The sequence below is a fragment of the Pagrus major genome, chromosome 18 (genome assembly GCF_040436345.1).
Source record: "Pagrus major chromosome 18, Pma_NU_1.0".
Taxonomy (NCBI): domain Eukaryota; kingdom Metazoa; phylum Chordata; class Actinopteri; order Spariformes; family Sparidae; genus Pagrus; species Pagrus major.
In genome coordinates, this window is record NC_133232.1 from 26349843 (window position 1) to 26368157 (window position 18315).

General features: G+C 41.0%; 1 protein-coding gene across 1 annotated transcript in view; it reads right to left on the reverse strand.

The window, feature by feature from the left end:
- dock2-like (dedicator of cytokinesis protein 2) overlaps positions 1-18315 on the reverse strand; it is a 116006-nt gene that overhangs the window by 21074 nt on the left and 76617 nt on the right. The window contains exons 27-29 of the mRNA XM_073487116.1: positions 1251-1349; positions 1048-1142; positions 30-108 (exon numbers count right to left, since the gene is read on the reverse strand). Of these exons, the coding sequence (XP_073343217.1) occupies positions 30-108; positions 1048-1142; positions 1251-1349 (273 nt within the window). The remainder of the gene's footprint in view (positions 1-29; positions 109-1047; positions 1143-1250; positions 1350-18315) is intronic.

The window sequence follows — 18315 nt, forward strand, 5'->3', positions numbered from 1 at the left end:
GCCAGCTTTCACCATACAAAGCCTCTTACCTGTACTTCAAAATCATCATTATTGAGGAACTTCTGGTTCATAGTATCTGCGTAGGTATTGATGGCCCTCAGGAACACTCTGATAGACAGAAATGCACACATTTATTGTACAAACCCAAACAAAATACACAGATAAAGCAGAGTCGTATCAAGGGAAATGGACATCAATGCTACAAAAATAACTCCCTCATGCAGCAGTTTGATTGTTGATGACAGATTCATACATAAAAAAAATAACAACTTAAAGAAAAAAAAGTCAGTCTAAGAATAAAAAGATGAGAATCTGTCACTTATCACAAATGTAACTTATTTGTTGTTTATCAAAGAATTTCAGCTTTGACAGCCGCTCGAGCTCACAGTGCTATTTCAGCCGAGGCTGTACTATTGCTTCAGATTCAAAACTTATGTCACAGTGATAGATCATGATAGCAACTTCACACAGTGTGCAGGTGTATCAGTGAGTTGTGACTTCGTGCGTTTCTAAAGTTAAATAGGAAAGCTGCTCCCAGTCTTTCTGCCCCAGCACTATCTATCTATCACAGTTATTCAGAGCTGAAAAACTCCCTCACCTCCTTTTTCATTCCTCTCTCTTTTTGTACCGACACATCTCTTCTATAACTTCAGTCTGAAAACTCTTTATCAACCTGTCTTCCTCTGCCTCACTCTCTTTTCTACCTATTTGCCTTTTCTCTTCCTCTGACACAGCAGCAGCCTCCCCTCTAGCTTACATCACAAAAAAAATACACCCATGGCTTTCACTCCATCAGCTCACGCACACAAACACATTTGTCACATCAGCCATTTTCATCATAGCAGCCCTGATCCCAGCTTTGCTATCTCTGACTCAACCCTGTGTGGGTTTGTGTGAATATCAACAATCCTTTAAAAGTCACATACACCAAGCCTCGATGCCCCTACAGCAGGTCGAGCCCGGGGCAGCTGTGTCCTGTTCAGTTATAAAAGCAGATTTCAGACTGTGGTGGTGTTTAGCTGTTTGTGTATGGATGTAGTAAGGTACCTGTTCTGCACCATGATCATGGCCATCCAGTCAGAGGGATACACATGTTTCCCAATCAGGTCCTTGAAAAGCAGGAAGGACTCCATCAGGAAGTCCTGCAGTGAAATAAAAGACAAGATGAATGTACCTGAATGTTTATCACTACAGTTTCAGACATGTGCAGGTGTGTGTGTGTGTGTGTGTGTGTGTGTGTGTGTGCTTACCACCAGATCAGAGGTTCCACTGAAGGTTTCTATGTATGTATCATAGTGACGATCATCCATCTGACTGAGGATGGCTGTCATGCACGCCACCACTCGGGACTACAGAGGTAAAGTGTGAGAGAGAGCGAGGGAGAGAGAGAAGGAGACGCACCATTACTCTTTGGGCACTGTGCAGCTGCTCTTAAACTGAGTGCTATACATCTAAAGCCAAAGAAATCTCTTAATGGAATTTGTTTCTGTGCCATGTCTAAGGCTGCCTGAAGAGAGCTTCAAAGTAACCCTCCTTGTTATTTGTTCATTTGAGCCACAATTAATGCAAGGAGTCCAAACGGCATCAACACCATGACATGCTGCCTACAAGACCTGGAACAAAAGGTCAGCGCTCTGAGCAAGGGAAATTGTCGCGGTGTTATTTTTAAATATGTATCGAAAAGTCGTTCCCCAAATGTTATTCGCAAATTAGCATAATTATAATAAACACACGCCACCATTGCCAAGAGGACTGGCAGCCACTGCAGTCTCTAAATTGTGTTCTATAGTTGGCATTGTGGCCCTTTGCCAGTCTTTAAGATTCAAAAAATATATTTTGCACTGCTCTACAGCACAAATAAAGAAGCTTTTCTTTCCTGTGAAGAGAGAGAAGACAGCCTTACGCATATGAAACAGAGCAAAACCAAAGAGAGGGGTAATTTTGACAAATACTAGGGTTCTAGGTGTAGGGAGGATGTTTCTAATTTCAACATCAACATAAAGCGGCAGGCAAATTAAACAGTGCGATGTTATGGAATGGTAAAAAAGCAAAACATGTCAAAACAACATACAAAGCCCCTGATTTCACAAAAAAGATTCAGGTAACATCTATAAAAACACCCTAATTTTATTTTGCCGCAACATTTACATACTGCAGGGGTTTTTTTAGTGTTGTTTTTAATGAGATATTAACTCCTCTCGGTATGTGCAATTAAATCTGAACACGGCCCAAGGTGAGTACACAAACACACACAGAGAGACCAGCAATGGAGAGAATTACAGATGAAAGATGAAAGTGAAGGAGAGTCGTGAGACAGAAGAGGAGGGAGAAGGAGCGAGTGAAAGTGAGACAGTCATGAAAGATGATAGAGGATAGGCAAAAAAGAGAGAGAAGTTTTAAACAAGTTTCAAGTGTGTGTGAAAGCCACTTATGCCGAGAAAACCTCCTTGAGCTGGATTAAAGTACAATATTCATGGTAAATTTAGCACCAAACTTTACACAAGCGTAGAGGCTGAGAGGAGGGAGACACTGAGAGGGGCAGAGGGCAACAAAGGAAAAAAAAACAGAGCAAAAGGACAAAACTTTATTGCATTGACCAGAAGATAACAGGAACAAACGATGGCATGAATGTTAAAATATCTGCATACATTACACGCATTTGTTACTATCCCTTAGAGGGCTAAAATACTCATCGTCAGCAAAGCCAGAGTCATCTACCATCAGCCTCTTTTACTTCTCTCTGCTTCATGTAGTCCACCTGTTTGTTCTCTCTCTGACCTTTGTATTTGTGGCCTATCAATAACTTTTTGAGAACCTAACAGGAAACATGATGAAGCTTAAATTGAACATTTCTGTAGAAAATAGAGAAAATAAAGAAACGCAAGAAAATTGAAAATGACAAACAACCTGCAAAACATATTGTAAAAAATGACCTTGTCACTTTCGTTATTTTTCTCTTTCAATTGTTTTCCATCTACCATCTTTATTTTCATTCTTTGTCACACTAATGGAAGTAGGGCTGACTTTTTGATTCATCGATCAGCTTTCGAAAAAAAATTTGATCAGTATTTCCCAAAGCCCAAGATGACGTCCTTCTTTTGTCCATGACAGTATATTCAGTTTACTGTCAGAGAGAAGTAAAGAAACGAGAAATTATTCACATCTAACAAGCTGGAATCAGAGACTTTTGGCTTTCTTCTAAAAAAAAAAAAAAAAATGACTCAAACTGTTTAATCAAATAGTTGACAACCAAACTAATTGTTGCAGCTCTTAGCGAGTGATTCTAAAATGTCTCCGGACACCAGGAGGAGTCTCACTCATGAAATATGGAGCAGGATGTCTTGGCTTATCCCCTGCTTAAAGTCACTGTCTGTTTGTTCTGCTTCTACATGAACATTTTCTGATCCTTCCCTCTGCTGCGCCTAATTGCTGGAATGAAGCTCAGCAGCCTTTTTTTTTTTTCAGAAACGCGGCAGATGCACAGGTACGTCTGCCAGGGTTTGGGCGAAATTATCCTCCAGAGGTGGTGGCGGAGAAATGGAAACACGAGACAGAGATGAAGGATGATGGATGGCTAATTGAAGATGAAAGATGAATGGCAGCTCATGTGGTGACAGCTCACATCCGATCAAAATGAGCAGTGTGTGTTTGTGCTTGCTTGCATTTTAATAAGAAAACACATTTTTGAGACATGTATGCAAACACAAGCATATTTTCACTGTTTACGGTTTTAACAAATATAGAGGCGGGCGCATTTACATACATTCATGAAGGTGTTTTCCGGACTTCATTACATAAATGTCTAACTGCGGATGATCTATGTGTGTGTTTGAGTGTATAAACACCCCCTGTCCTCTACCCAACTTTCTTCTTGCAGTGCAGTGACACCAGAGACCCTGTCAGCACACTCCCCTCTTTCATCTCTCTTCCCCTCTTCTCTCTCTTACAGCCCCTAATGTCCCAATCACATGTTCCATCCTTAAAAGTGCTGCAACATCCATTCAGTGTGACATTAAAGTAGTGAGTAAGCACTGCAATTAACACTAAAACCAAGGAGCAAAGTGTGGATAGTCTCTCAGCCCGATGGCCAGAATAAAATGATGGCATTGTGTGTTTCTGTTCAGATAACATGTATTTTAGATAACTTTCTCATCAGGAGGAGGAGTGAATGGAAGTGGCATGACAGGTAGGCGAGAAGTGAGAGACTACAATCTGGGACCACTTAACAGCTGTCTCTGCACAAAACCAGGTGTTTTTGAGGAGACGTTGGGACATTTTCCAGGACATTTTTCGGCCTATTGGTGGCCACAAAACTAGGTATTTTTGAGGAGACGCCTGGACATTTTCAGGACATTTTTCAGCCTTGTTTGTAGCCCAAAAAAAAAAAAAAGATTTCTTTGAGGAGACATTGTGACATTTTCTAGAACACTAACAAGCTGTGTCGGTGCTGCAAAATGTGGTATTTTCAGCCAAAACTTGATCTTTTCCTAACCTTAACCAAGTGCTTTTTGTGCCTTTTTGTGAAACAGAAATGGAAATGTAAAAAGACATGTCAACATGGAAAAATGCTGGTGTTGACATTTTTCCCGACATAACAACAAGAGTTTAAATTATGTTACTACAGCAAAGTAACTCTAACTCCAAATCTTTCTCTCTGCTTCTCTCTCTCTTTCGTCTTTGCCTTCTTAGTGTGTAATGGTTGATCAGTAATAGGATTAGGAACACACACACACACACACACACACACACACACACACTCACCAAAACTATGCTACAGTTCAGTACTTTCTCAAATCATCTTCACTGTGTTAGTGTGTGCCTGTGTTTGTGTGTTGAAGTGTAGGTCACATGTCCTATTGCCCTACTTCAGAGGAACTGGGCTTCTCTGTGGACGTATGCTCTCAAGCTCCCTTAACACCATCGAAAACAAACACAAATGCTCAAAGGGACAAATCTGACCATCGAGTGTCCTCACACATGAATGTGTTTCATCGACACATATGGAAAGGCATATGAGCCTTGCGTATATTGATAAAACTACTGACTGTACTGCAGGGTGTGACGGACAGGGAGCTCAGAGCTTGTTGAGGCGCAGCCCTTACGCAACAGTGAAGAGATTACTGACAAAACAGGACACAGATGCTGGCGAGGTCTGGGATTTCTCGCCTCCTCCTCCTCCTCCTCCTCCTCCTTCTCTCTCCTTCACTTTCCCTCCCTTTATCCATCCAGTCTCTCACCCCGGTCACTCTTGGTAATAATGCATTAGGAGCTGTAATTTCAGAGTTGCATCACAATCACAGTTTCCTGGAAATGCACCTGCATGGAATGACATAAATCTGCCCTGTAAGCTGCAATGTTCATTATGCTCCACAGTACAAAAGCATCAAACTAGACTAGAAGTGTGTAGCAGGGTCTGTATCTGCCCTGGGCCTGTATTTTCTTAGTATTTTAAAAAAGATTGTGATCAGGTTACATCGTTGTCTACATCTCTCTCTGCAGCAGGTCTGTGTGTCTGTCTGACCAAGGGTGGGGCTGAGCTACACACACTTACAGGCAGGCAGCATAGTGATGATATTGCTGTTCTACTGACAATCTACTGACTGATCCATGTAATGTGTGATGCCGCCATTACTGTGGTGCCAGAATCAAATTGAACAATATCTGGAATGATCCCGGTCTGCAATTGTTCCCTCTGACAGTTGCTTTAGCCCATGAAAATGTGAGTGTTTGCTGGTCCCAAATTATTATTTAGAAATTCTTTGAGACAGATTTTGGGGAAAAGAAAATATGAATGTTTTTCTCCAACTTGAAAGGGAAATTTCTGATATTAAGATGACATTTCTTGTCAGCCTATTATTGTAAAGTGAGGAACTTGCTATCTGTGACCTCCCGCATTAGAATCAGATTTAATAGTAGAAGTGGAAAAAAGTGAAATTTCAGCAAGGAAATACATGCAGTGAGTACTAAGCCCAGCCAGCAGGAGATCAGTGGCAGACCACAGGAGGACACCAGTGATTAGTGGTCCTTAGATACACATGTAGGATTTAATGAGATTTATTCAAGTTAAATTCATTTCAAGTAATGGGGGCCTGTGGATTTTGCCTTTGCTGACATAAAGAAAGAAGAGTCAGTGTGGTTTTGGTGTTTGGTGAAAGACTGTATATTAAAACAGGACTAAATTTCTTTGCAAATTGATTTTTATGAAAAGTTTGAAGGAGACCTATTGTGCATTTTCGTTTTCTTCCTTTCATTCAGTGTACTATATAGGTTCTTGTGCATGTCAAAGATCTAAAATCAAAAAGGTCAAAGCCCGCACCAACAGAAGCTCCTCTCTCCCACAGAAAACACTGCTCCTGAAACACCTTGTCAGTAGTCCCGCCTTTAATTCTGTGACTTTGTGACATCACACTACGTCACCATGTCACACATCTGCATAATTAATGCTTAGCGGCTAGCTTGGCACATAAAAATTGATTTAGCTGCTCTGTCGTTGTTAGGGGTGCTGGATCAGGCGTGTGTGAGCTGACCAATCAGAGCAGACTGGGTATTCAGGACGGGGGACCTGGAAGAAACAGGAGCTAAAGTGTCTCAGACAGAGGGGGAATACAGAGCTGCAGCATTGGACAGTGTGAGAAAACGGATGTGTTTCTTTAGAATTAAAGCATGTAACGCTTTTCTTTTAGTAACCCAAAATACAATTATAAACCTGAAAATAAGCATAATATGTCTCCTTTAAGTCTTTTCTAAAGGGCATTTCGATGGCCATATTTTCAACAGGCTCTACAGGATCTCCTACACGTATTTCTTGGCAAAAAAATAAAACCTCAGCAGGAAATTGGCTGACGTGGAGGGTCTTCAGCTGACCTACTGTAGTTCACCTGGGCCTCATAGCCTATAACAGCTGGCCCATGTGCTCACTCTGTCTCTCCCTTAGCTGACATCCACCCTGCATCACCTTCTTTTGCACTTTCAACACCTCCACAGCACATTCCACTGCTGATAACGCTGATTTCCACACCCCATCATTCATTTGTGTTGACATTATTTTTGATGAATCGTTTGTTTTAAGTTAATCTTTTTTCTTGTCTGGACTCCCTCCTTTGCCACTTTCTTCTTTCTTCATGCATCACAAAAACACACCATTACTGCAGGGCCACTGCTGTTGTTGAGGCTTGTTTACTTCTGTCTTAACCCTGGATTTGTCATTAAGTATGCAGAGAGCATTCTCAGTCACTGTAGCACACTGGGTCCAACAACAAAACCTTACATAACTGACAGGGCACAGCACTGATTATAGTGATAAAACCACTGAAATGTTTATCTATGACATGCAGTGTCGTAAGATGGCAATATCTGTCTGAAGTTTGCTAACTTTTGCTAACACAAAGTCCTGGTCAAAGTAAGGCTGTAGCAGCAAATGAACAGAGGAAAAGTAAATGTATTATTTCGAGAGAGATTGTGCCTTTTCTTCTTTCCAAACTGACACAGACTCACTTCATGACATCAAGTCTGAATTCCCTTTTTAAAGTTTATTATCCCCAAGAGATGCCCAGTGGGATAAACAGTGAAACACAATTGATGCAATTAAATATAATTAACATATAATTCATTTTAAATTAAGACAGAGCATTAAAGCATTAACTTTGACAGCCCTAATTTAAATACTTAAAGCGTTAGGGTTTAATCTGTCAGAGAAACACAAAGAAATGTTTCTGGCATGTTCGTCACAACTGTCACTCAATAATGTGGAACTGTGGAGCAAGACGTCCACCAGGTACACATGGATAATTTTGGCATCAGCTATCCAAGACTTGAAGCCTACACAGAACCAGATACAAGAATAAATGAGTTTCAATTTGAGGTTTAGGTTGATAAAACCATTCAAATAATTCCATACTAGATAATTCAGGTTCATTTTCTGACTGTCCTCACCTCATCACCGTTTCCTTTTTTCCCCTTCTTCTCCTCCCTCCTCTGTTCTTTTGCGTTGGGAAATCATTGCTCTCCTCTCAACAGTGATTTTCATCATTTTTCACAATAGAACATCTAGAAAACACAGTCTCACTAGAACCCCCGCAGGGCTCCTCACTGCTCCTTCACAGACACAAGCTCACCTCTGACCATCCCGCCATTACACACAAATACACACGTTTTTTCGGACACCTGGGGGCTCAGATGGGAAGCAGAGGTGGGATGAAAGAGAGAGAGAGGGATTTAGCAGAGGTGTAATTAGAGTTCTTGTGTATGTGTCAGGGTGACGTGGCTGTGTGTTTGTCTGAGGCCGAGACGCGGGTGTCTACGTGTGTGCATGGGTGTTTGCCTCCAGTGTGTATGTGAACATGTACGTTTGTTCGCTGATGAGAAAACAGATCAATGTGTCCTCAGACTCCCATTTCCCAGTCAAGTTCAAAGAGACACAATCAGCTGATAGAAATAAGGAAGCCAAGGGAGGGAGAGAGGTCAAGGGGAAAAGAGAAGAGAAGAGAAGAGAAGAGAAGAGAAGAGAAGAGAAGAGAAGAGAAGAGAAGAGAAGAGAAAATGACATCCTCCTCCAAAATCAAATCACTGAGACCTCTCATTTCAGCACAACTATGTCATGCTGGGCGATTAATCGAATTTTATTTCCAGTAATGATTTTGGCTTCCAAAGATTATGAAAACAAGATCATTAAATAAAATCATTGTGCCGCATTCCATTTCCCAGATATGTTCTCTTTTATCGTGCGTTATAAATCCAACACACCCCTTTCCTTTACAGTGGTGTGCTTTTGGCCGTCACTGCAAGCCCAAACTCATTCTCAGCCAGGCTGTGCATGCAAAAACCCGGTCAAGCTGGATTTTAATGCACATGTAGTGGACTGGACAAACATAATTCACCATAATCTGAGTGTTTTCCCTCTCACTGACAACTGACTGTTGGGCAATGCACACTAGTAAGCGTCAGTGGGTAACCATGACAACAGAGAGAGGGTGTGGGCTAAGGTTAGAGGTTATCCCGCTGTTTTCAGTTCCGGTTTCTGTTGAATGAACGGCTAAATAAACAGAGTGAAAGAGAGAAGTTGTTCGCCTCCTGTTTTCCACAACTTCTACACACATCTATTAAGTGCTGTTATGGTACCGGTGCTTGAAATGGCCAAAAAGGAAGAGAAAGTTGCATTTCAACAATACTTTCTCACATTTATATACCAATTTAAAACAACATTATAATACACATCACATATTAAATATGTCTTTATATTTATCATATTATATATCATTACGAGACATGTATTTTTTTCTTGTTTATCATTTGAATTATATCTAAAAGTGCACTATGCAGAAAAATTAAGAAATATCCATTACAAAATAATATAAACTCTGGAATAATTATTTGATATGTTACCACAACTGAACAACTTTGTGTATGCAGCTTATTCAGTCATGAAAATCAATCAGTGAAGATTTTTCTCCTCTCTCTTTCTCTTTAAATTTCGTCCGGAAAACCACACAGTGCACCGTTAAAGTTCAAGGAAATCAGCTGTTAAAAAGCAAATGCATGATGTTTCCGAAGTCAATGAGTCATCGTGTTAAATACTTAATAAATACTAAATAAAATATTGAAAAAATGATAGCGATTATGTTTTTTGCCATAATCAAGCGTTCCTAGCACACGTGGATTCAGTTTAGTAGCCCCATGTGTTTCACTGCACCCTGACTGCTTATGTAATGTGCACAACCACTTCACACTGTCACACACACACACACACAGTTACACACATGCACACACCTTTGCTCGGCGCACCAGAGGTCAATTGAAACACAACGCAAGGTGAGTCAACCATTTTGCAGTGGCGCATACATCATCGGTTATTTTCAGATGGGAGAGGGGCCAGGAGGGACGTTCACATGGACACTGCATCAAGGGGCCACTCAGGGAACGCACACACAGGTAATAATTCATTGTTCACACACACACACACACACACTGACAGTCGTAACTCACAACACAGTTACATAAGCCACATAACAGTTTTGGTATACTTGTGAGAACATCGGCTTCTTTTATTTCACATTCATTTCATTACTGCAAACACTGACATCAACCTTATCTTAATTAAATTAAACTAAATCTACTTTTAATTTCGAACTTAAAGGTCAAATTCTTAAACTTGCCTGTAAAAGAAGCAAATACCTGCTAAATATTCTCATCTTCCCTGAAGCATGACGAATGAGAAAATTCATTTGCACATACACACTCCCTGCCGTGCACAAAAAGACTAATTAAACATAATTAGAACCTGATGTCATGCGGCGTTTAATCTCACGTTCCTTTCACTTCATCTTGTTTTTTGTCTTGTTTGCCTCAAGAAAGAAGCCAACATCCTCAGCCGGTACGAATAGAAGCAGAGGAAGAGAGAGAGTGCGATAGAAGAAGGGTGGGAAAGGTGCGACAGTCGACCACAGAGGATGAGGTGTGTGTGTGAGATGAAGATAAAAGAAGAGGAGAAGAAGGGTGGCAAGGGAGGCTAAAGTGGGGCAAAGAAGAGGGAGGACAGTGACAATACAGCTCAGAGAGGAGAGTGAGGTGAAGCTACCGGGGAGGGAGAGCGACAGAATGAGAAAGAGGGGAAGAGAGAGAGAAGCAATAGTAGACGCAGAAAAGCAAAGATATAAATAAAGTGACTGATGGAAGCGAGAGTGTGTGTTTCTGTGTGCTCGAGCGTGTGTGTTTGTTTGTTTGTGTCCTGGCTCGACTCCCGGGAGCAGACACTTTTATGCTGCCAAAGTTTCACTGGGTCTACCACCATGCCAGGGTCAATGCAGGCACACACACATGCACACACACGCACACACACAAAAACCAGGGCATGGCATTGGATAAGCCACCAATCAAGAGACAGAAATAGGGAAATAGACAGAGTGAAAGAGATAAACGGTGTAGGAATTAATGACAGAGTGATGGTGAAGCTAAAGAGAAAGAGCGAGAGTGTGAAGAGCTGCAGGTAAGGAGAAAAAAATGGGAGAGAGACGGATCAGAGAAAGGTAGAAAGGGAGGGAGAGAGGGATACAGAGAGAGAGAGAGAGAGGAGGGAGAGAGAGAGAGAGAGAGGAGGGAGGATCACCGGGCTCCGCGAGTATGCGAGGATCAGCAGCAACAGAATGAGACGGAGAGAGAGATAGAGAGCGGTAAAGAGTCTGAGGAGAGAGCTACTGAGGACTAAAAGACTATCAGAGACAGAGAGAGAGAGAGAGAGACACCGAGAACAAGGGAGAGGAGAAGCATGCGGACCAAAGAGGAGGATAAGAAAAGGTAAGTGACTGCGAAAGCGACGGAACACAGTTGTTGGACAAGATTGGATGTACAATAAGTGTGCCTATATGTCAGCGATGGCATAACAGCCTGAAATGATTTGTTTTCTTTTGGTAAATTGCTCTGTTATGACCCTCCGAGGACGCCTTCCAGTCTTTATTCTCAAAGCAGCTCATTCAACATTTAAGACACTGGCCAGAATGTGAATGGATGTACTTGTAATGGTGATTGTATGGAAGCAAGCGACAGAAAGACAACTGGACTGATGGACAAAATACTCAGGTTTAACCTCTGGACCACACAAACAACAAAAAATAACCCCTACAGCGCAGAGTCTGGCTCTGGATGGACGTCTTGTTTCTTACAGAGTGTCTGTGTCCTTGATAAAAGTGTGTACGTCTGCCTGCATGTGTACATTTGTTTAAAGAAATAGTGGGATAACAGCATCAGAACTATGTGTGCATCTGTGTGTGTATGTGTGTGTGTGTCAGGTGAGTAATCCCATCCATCTGTCACAGCAGGATTTGATGCATATGATTACGTCTGTGTGCGTGTGTTACAGTGCAGTGCATGTACTGTGCATGGTGCTTTTTGTGTGTGTTTCCTCATTCAACATTCATTACAACTTTTGCTTTCAACAAGGATTCCGAATGCTTCTGTCGATGTACGTACGTGTGCGTGTAAGTGCGTGTGTGTGTATCTGTTGCCCGATTGCTTATAAAAGCCTCTGAACCAATCGTCAGAACAGCTAGTGTAGCTTTAATATGGGATTATATGGCAATAACCCTTCTCTTATACACTAATGCTGCCTCTCTGCATCTGTGTGTGTGTGTGTTCATGTGTGTGTGCGAGTGAGAGAGAGCAAGCAAATGTGTGCAGAGATCTACAACTGAAACACTGTCCATATATGTGACCTGTGCACTTAGCATTTATATAACCTCAGCTTCAGTGAGTTAAGAACATAATTTAAAATGATAGTGTGTTTGTGTGTTTGTGTGTGTGTGTGTGTGTGTCTGTGTCTGTGTGTGCACAAACAAACACATCAACGAAGTCCAAAACTGAATCTCAGTCATTCAACGTCCCTATTTAAAGACATCTTTTTAAAGATTGTTTCGTTCATTATTTGTATCACATTTGAAACACTGATCACCCCCCTGGTGCTCCCGTGTTTGGAAAAAAACGCTGCGAAGTGCCCTCTTGGATGCTCCTATGGTAGATAAAACATGATAAAGTGCCGTCTAGGGTGCCCTTCCAGCTCCCTGTTTTCGTGCTGGTGCCACACCACATACAGCTGGGGCCCTTTTAATTTTTTTGTGCCTCTGCCCCTCAAACATCCTGAGTCTGCCACTGCATATGGTGTTTGTCAATTTAAAAGATCATTTTTCAATGAGAAAAGGAAGAAAAACAGAAAAATCACTAAGTTAGATGAACGTAGTGGAAGCACATTTGTTGAATAAATTATGTCACAGTGCTTTAATGTATAGGGATATTGTTGTGGGGATGTGGTCATTAGTGATGCATTAGAATATCGCTAAGTGGATTTCTCTGTTTTCATGCTTGATGCATGGCCAACAAATGCTGGCAGAAACTTTATTCGGTATTCATCAAACCTCCAAAGATTCCTTTATTTTGTTGTGAATGCGCCTTATTCATTTAGATATTTTTAGTACTTTGTTCTCTTTTGCAATGTTTAGAAGCGTTGTTCATTTGTCTGAAGTCAGCTGAGACAAAACAAACCAAAAGTTGAATTCTTTTGGTCAAAAACTTTGATTAAAAGTAATACATGCATGCAGGCGTGGATGACAGTGCTTGTATTGGAAACAACTGCAGCACAGAGAGAGAAAATTTGATGGAGTATAATGCAAATTAAAGACTAGGGAAACCAAATCAATAGGTTATAACATTATACTGCCTTGACTTTAATGATATCCCTTTTCTCCAGAGGATGACAGATGATGGAAGAAAATAAAGGTTAAGGGAGATTGACAGCGAGATGGAGTCAAGAGAAATGAGTGTGTGTGCCTTCATATGCATCCATGTGTGGATATGTGTCTGTGTCACTGACACTTAAGCCGCTCTGCTAACCAGACAGACAGTGAACCAGCGATGAGAAGGAGATGAGATGGGGTGAAAAAGTAAAAAGGAGTGGAAAGTCAGAAGGGCAGGAAGATGGATGAGGTAGAGGGAGGGAGGGTGGCCGGGGCAACAGGATGGAGAGAAGGGAGGAGGAGAGATAGATTGGGGGGGGGGGGGGTTAATGATGGAGAGATTGGATGGGATGTGCGGACAGCATGAGTGATACGGCAGAGAAGAGAGAGATGAGATGATAGAGGAGGATGGAGAGAAGAGTAATCAGAGGACGGGGACAGGTGAAGAGGAGGGATAAAACGATGAGGTGACATGAAGAAAAGGCTAAAAGAGAGAGCGAGTGTGCCGTTTTGAGCAAAACATTGCAAAACCCTGAGTATATCACACTCTATTAGCAACGCTGATAAGATGAGTGTGTGTGGTCTTCAGCTCCTCCTCTAACTTAGACACTTTGTTTTCCCCTCGTGGCTACAGGATCTTGTTTTCCACATTATCGTGTTCATCTCTGATTATCAAATATTTGTTGGAAACTATCTCATAAATATTCAGTTTTATGTTTTCTCTGCTCTGCCGCTCAATCAACACATTTTCCTCTAGCCAGCAAGAAAAAACAAATGAATCAAAGTGGCAGATGGATCTGTCAATGATGCACTCTTTGTCTATATTTCACCCCTTTTTTGCTACAGGTACCTACCCAGTTGTAAATAAGCTTTGGCTATAAAACTACACAGGCTTCACTCTTAATTTCTCTGGGGGCCCTCAGACTGGAACAGGATATTGATTTGAATTATGTTGTATTTATCCCCCCAGGAAAAAGTGAAAGGAGCTAAAAAGGATTGAAACTTTAAAGATTTTTTTTTTTTCTCACTGGATTGGCAGAGGAGGAGACTCAAACAGGTTTAAACACGTCTGTATTTAATTAGTTTTTATGTGTGGAGGTGTAAATTAACATGAGACTACAGGCTTCAGTCCAGCCTGGTCTACCTCACTGGTCTAATGAAGATTTAAGTCATCTCTGGCTAAATTAATCTTCTGCTTGTCTTACGTATGCATCAGCCCTTCCACACATTTGCACCCACAACAAGGCAAAATACATACAGTATACTCAGAGTCTTTTGTTCAGGGGCAAGGACTCAACACCTACAACTTTAAACTCCTCATTATCTACCTCACAGTGAGCTCCAGAGAATTGACAAAAACCTTAGAATCCTGAGCATTACTCATGTTCAGAGTAATGCGAAATCTACGGGCATAACAAAGATGGTAAGCCAGATTGGAAAGTAAATTTATCATGAACACACAGTACACAATGTTCCCAAAGCTGAGCTTTGAGGATGAGCCAAGGGTGATACAAGATTTATCTTATCATTGTTAATTCATGGTGTCTTTTGGAACAATTTTAAAAAACTTTTATTTAAAACTCTGTGACATTTGCATTAACAACAGCTTTTGTCACCATATACAGTATATGTGATCTGGCTCTCTCACCCCTGAGGTCGGTACTGTGAAGCAGGATTTGTGCTTATAGAGGTTTTCAGGCCTATGATGGTGGTTTACTTCTTACCAGGGTGCAACACCATGGTAACTTGTGCAGCCTACCTTATGTTCGAGATAACAGATATGAAAAAAGCACCACCTTCGGACCAATCAATTATCCGTAAATCACATTTTCATTCATAGATCTTGTGCAGGACCGTGACAGGTCTACTGTTGGGTAGGAGGGCCATGTCATCTTCATTCATTTTTTCCTGTTGGCTGCAAGCAATGTCACAGCCATTTCAGTGTGATTTATTTTTATAATAATATCATCTTACACCAGACACTGAATGGAGAACTGAAGTCTTGTACTTGTTATAAGAAATGGAAGTAGGCTACAACTTTGAATTATGTCTTTATATTTATTTTCTGTCTGCTCCAAAGTCCGCTTGACGCCGCGGGGGTTGCAGCTGAAAGAATAAGTCTAAAGCTGTCATACACATGCCAGAAGAATACATCTAAGCAACACTTTAATTTAATGGATATGTAAATGTAATTATAGTCAGATCTATTCATGCAAGATTGATGGGGCAGTGATATTATAAGCCTATTAATGTCCACATTCACACAGTCTGCGATGTTTTTGTCAGCTGTCTTTCCTGCATTTGGCAGCTGCAACTGTGTTGCTTTTAGCCTGGATTATGTGTTAAACTAATTTGTGTTTGTGTAACGTTACAGTTTGCCCTTTGTTTATAACACATGTTGCTCCGCTGCCAGTAGATTTGTTCAAGTTTGCGATTGGTCTCTCGCTGCAAACACCTCACCATCTATGCGAACACACTTGTGGCTAGATGGGGAAAACCTGGGTCGACTTATCAGGTTCATGTGTCACATCACATGTTCGTGTGATTGTTAGGTTTAGTGAAGACAGATAACAGAAAGATATACTGGCTATGTTGAACTTGCTACGTAGTGCAGGCCTCTGGTGTGGATAAAAACAAGAGAAGAAATTACTTACTAGTGGAGTCAGACCTGCGGTTTGTGCTCTGTCTCCAAACATCTACAGCAGGCTGACATGTCCCATAAAAAAGGCTGCAACCTTTATTTATTTAGTTTGTTTTTTCCTTGTCCACTTTAAATGTCAGCTTTTTTTTTTTTAAAGAACTACATCTAAAATAATAGCACATTTAATTGGATTCACTGTTTCAGTGAAATCTTCTGTAAATCTGCAGAGCCCCTGTTTGCATTAGTTCTGACTGATTGAGAATGAGCCAATATGATTTGATAATATTGAATCTAAAACTGTTAAAACTGAGAAACCTCTTTAAATACATTCATATTATATTGGGGGTTGGGTGACTCGGCGTGAAATGACAAAACATTTCCTTTAAAGGAGCAATTTGTAAGATATGGCCAGAATTTATCAACAGAGTGTGAAGAAACAGTGTTGATGTCACATCAAAGATGTCTATGAGTTGCAGAGATGCCCACAGAAATTAACATGCATGCTAGCCCCCAACCTGTCCTGTCTTGTAACTTCACTTTGTACCAGCAAGAGGCGACAGTCTGACAGCCCCTGTAGTTTAGGCTGGCAGATACATCCCAGCTGTTAATGTAATAAATGGACAAAATAAACTCAGAAAATGTCAGGACATGAAGTACTCTTACTTCTTTTTTCCTTACTACACAGAAAAAATACAACCGTACACCACAAGAAATCAAGTTTCTCTCCTATAACGAACCAAGACGAGCTTAACTGTCTCGTTAACTCATCATTACACACCCTCCATTCAAATTCAAACTTGAAGCCTGTGTTCAGTCCCAGTTCAGTGTCCAGTTGTGTTCACTCTCACGCCAGGCTGTCAAATCCAGTTGAGTTGGGCCATGTTGCCCATGGCGACTCCTCATGTGATCTGAGGTCTCGGTTTAGACAAACTGTAGGGCCACTGGCTCCACGGCTAACTGAGCCATGAGCTAATTGGTTAACAGTGGTTGGAAAACAGCAGCAGTTGTTAGCTACTCTAGTATTAAATGTCCCCTATGTTTTTGGAGCAACCTTTGAATTCTGGCCATATTCTACAGATTACACCTTTAAATGGGTGCAATGATCTTAAACAGCTTGGAAACCGCTGCTGTTGAGCAAAGACATTTTTTTATCTATCACCTATCTCTCATAAATTTGATGGCAATTTCAGTGCGTGTGTGGGAAACCTGCACTAGGTTCTCAGACAACAATTTCCATAGTTCACACTCAGTGCCTAGAAGAGACACTTGAGTCCCTTACTATCAGTGAGACACACACAACAGGCCCCAAACAATGCTTCAATGACAGCCACACTTGGATTATACTGGGTTGGCTGAGACACTTGGGTTTTGTGATATGAACATTAGCCTTTGTGGCTTTTGGCTCTTGAGTTGAAATGCTGATTAAAGTGCAGTGTCCCTGAAAAATACAGTTGCACCCAATTAAAATGCACAACAGGCTGCAGAGAGCTGAGCAGGTTTCGTGTTGTTTTGACAATCATTACTGGATTCTTTCCCTTTGTCTGAGGTGCAGACAGAGGGAAGATAAATGTTATAGTCTACCAGGATACTTAAGAGAATAAGAAACCAGTGACCAATTATGCACAAACAAAACCAAAAATGATAAACTGTATATCTGCAATGTAGCTTGCAAATATTGGACACCTGCCGACATACAATGTTGATTTAAGCAGAAATGGAAGCAAATACTAATACTATTTGCTCCTGCTACAAATACTGACACTAAAACTAGTCCCTTTCCTCAGAGCACACACTTGTATGTTCATTTCACATTACTGGTAAATCACAAGCTGAGAGCTGAGAAAGGATTCTCAGTAATTCTGCTGAATGTCTTTTTTAGTATCATGTTCGCTCAGGTGAAATTGTACTTGTAATGAGCTGATCAGTCCGACTGACCTGTCTGACAGCTTGTCTGCTAACTATATCAGCCAGTCTTTTTCAATCAATCACATTAGAACAAGTCAGAGATGAGGTCTTAATAATCTAACAGCACACTGTCTTTCTTAGTAGATCACTGTGGCTACTTGTGCTGACATCACTTCAACTTCTTCCTACAATTATTCATTGACAAATGTCTGTGCAAGCTGTCTGGAAATTATGTCTGATTCTGTGCTGTGATTAATATTCATGGAAATATGAAATATGTATTTTTACTGTGCAACACTGAAAGAACTGCTTGCATACTTATTCAGATTGATCTGGGGAGTGCCTTCAGGAGCAGAGCCTTTTCCTGCCAATTGTTGTAATAAACAGTGGTAAATTCTTTGACATAAAGTGTCCCTGACTGAATTATGCACTAGATTGAAATGTACAGTTTCAAGAGCTTGTATAATGAGAGAAATAGTGGTCATAAATCATAGAAGTTCACCAATATATGAAAATAAAATGCTGAAAAGAAAAGTTTTCTTCTTTGAGCCC